The 1,364-nt window shown below is 44.2% G+C and overlaps 1 protein-coding gene across 1 annotated transcript; it reads right to left on the reverse strand.

Moving 5' to 3' along the window:
• Nucleotides 1-352: 352 nt before the first annotated feature.
• LOC137809113 (uncharacterized) lies at nt 353-1,103 on the reverse strand. Its single transcript, XM_068610254.1, has 2 exons — nt 831-1,103; nt 353-700 (listed from the first exon to the last, which is right to left on the reverse strand). Exons 1-2 carry the CDS (start codon nt 1,101-1,103, stop codon nt 353-355), a joined length of 621 nt encoding a protein of 206 aa, XP_068466355.1.
• Between the last annotated feature and the right edge of the window lie 261 nt (nt 1,104-1,364).

Genomic DNA, 1,364 nt, shown 5'->3' on the forward strand with positions numbered 1-1,364 from the left:
CTTATCGTGTGCGAACAAATAAACAAATCTAATGCACCATCTTTTAAGAACAACTTTTCATTGGGTGACCTCGTTAAAAAACCTTCGTGAGGGAAAAAGAGTGTCCCTTTAAACACTACATCGTTCAGAAAGAAAGCATTAACAAAATGTCTTAACTGAAATAAAATTTGAGATTCGCTCTATTCCACGTTCAAGGTACAGCACCCCCTCGAGAGTTTCAAGCTTGTAAGCCCCGTTTCTAAGCACCTCAACTACGCGGAATGGGCAGTCCACTTCAGAGACAACTTATTCTCCAACTGGTAGGGGTGAGCCTTTCGCATCACCAAGTCGGCAACCAGGAACCGATGAGGCTTCAACTTTGTCTTTTTCCTAGCTTCACCCTTCTCTTCAAAGCCTCGAAGTTAATGCGAGCTTGTTCGCGCACTTCATCTAGCAGATCCAGGTTCACCTTCCTTCCTTCGTTAGACTCCTCAATAACAAAGTTCTGGAAATGGGGAAAGCTGTCTTGGATATCAACTTGTATAATGGCGCCATACCCATATACCAAACTGAAGGGCGTCTCCGTAGTTGTTGATGAGGAGTTGTGATAAACCCACAAAATTCGAGGAACTTCTTCTGACCAAGTACCTTTGGCCTTCTCCAGTTTGCTCTTCAACCCTTTGAGCAAGACTTTTTTGGCAGACTCAACTTGGTCGTTCGTCTGAGGGTGTTATATTGAAGAAATTATTTGTTTTGATGTTGAGCTTTGAGCATAGCTTGTACAACTGCTGACTTGCGAACTGGGTTCCATTGTCGGACACCAAGTGTCTAGGGATCCCAAAGCGACATACAATGTTTTTCCACACAAAATGTTGCACCTTGTGAGCAGTTATTTGTGTGACTGGCTCGGCTTCAATCCACTTCGTGAAGTATTCAATGGCTATTATGAGATACTTCATCTGACGAATCGCCAAAGGGAAATGAGCCAAGATGTTTATTCCCCAGGTATAGAAAGGCCATGGGCTATAGATTGACTGCAACTCCTCGACTGGTGTGTGATGCCAATCAGCATGCTTTTGACACTGCTTGCATCGTTGTGCATGCTTCACGCAATCCTCCTTCATAGTCGACCAATAATACCCAACTCGGACGACCTTCAACAAGAGAGCTCTTCCTCAGACATTACTTCCACAAATGCCTTCGTGAACCTCCCCCATGATGCAGGTACACTGATCCCCACTTACACAAGTGAAGATTGAGTGGGTATAACCATGATGAAGCAGCTTGCCATCTACAAGGGTATACTTTCCCGCATTCCTCTTAACCATCTTAACCTCCGTAGGGTTAGAATTGTTGGCCTAAAACAAAAGAGGGGGTGAATTGTT

This window comes from Phaseolus vulgaris, chromosome 2, assembly GCF_000499845.2.
Source record: "Phaseolus vulgaris cultivar G19833 chromosome 2, P. vulgaris v2.0, whole genome shotgun sequence".
Classification (NCBI taxonomy): Eukaryota; Viridiplantae; Streptophyta; class Magnoliopsida; order Fabales; family Fabaceae; genus Phaseolus; species Phaseolus vulgaris.

Bases quoted from the DNA above. Each gene is read 5' to 3' on its own strand.
- LOC137809113 (XM_068610254.1), bottom strand. From the start codon at position 1,103: ATGAAGGAGGATTGCGTGAAGCATGCACAACGATGCAAGCAGTGTCAA. The intron at 701-830 runs GTATGTCGCTTT...TAACACCCTCAG, and splicing joins ATTTTGTGTGGAAAAACATT to ACGAACGACCAAGTTGAGTC.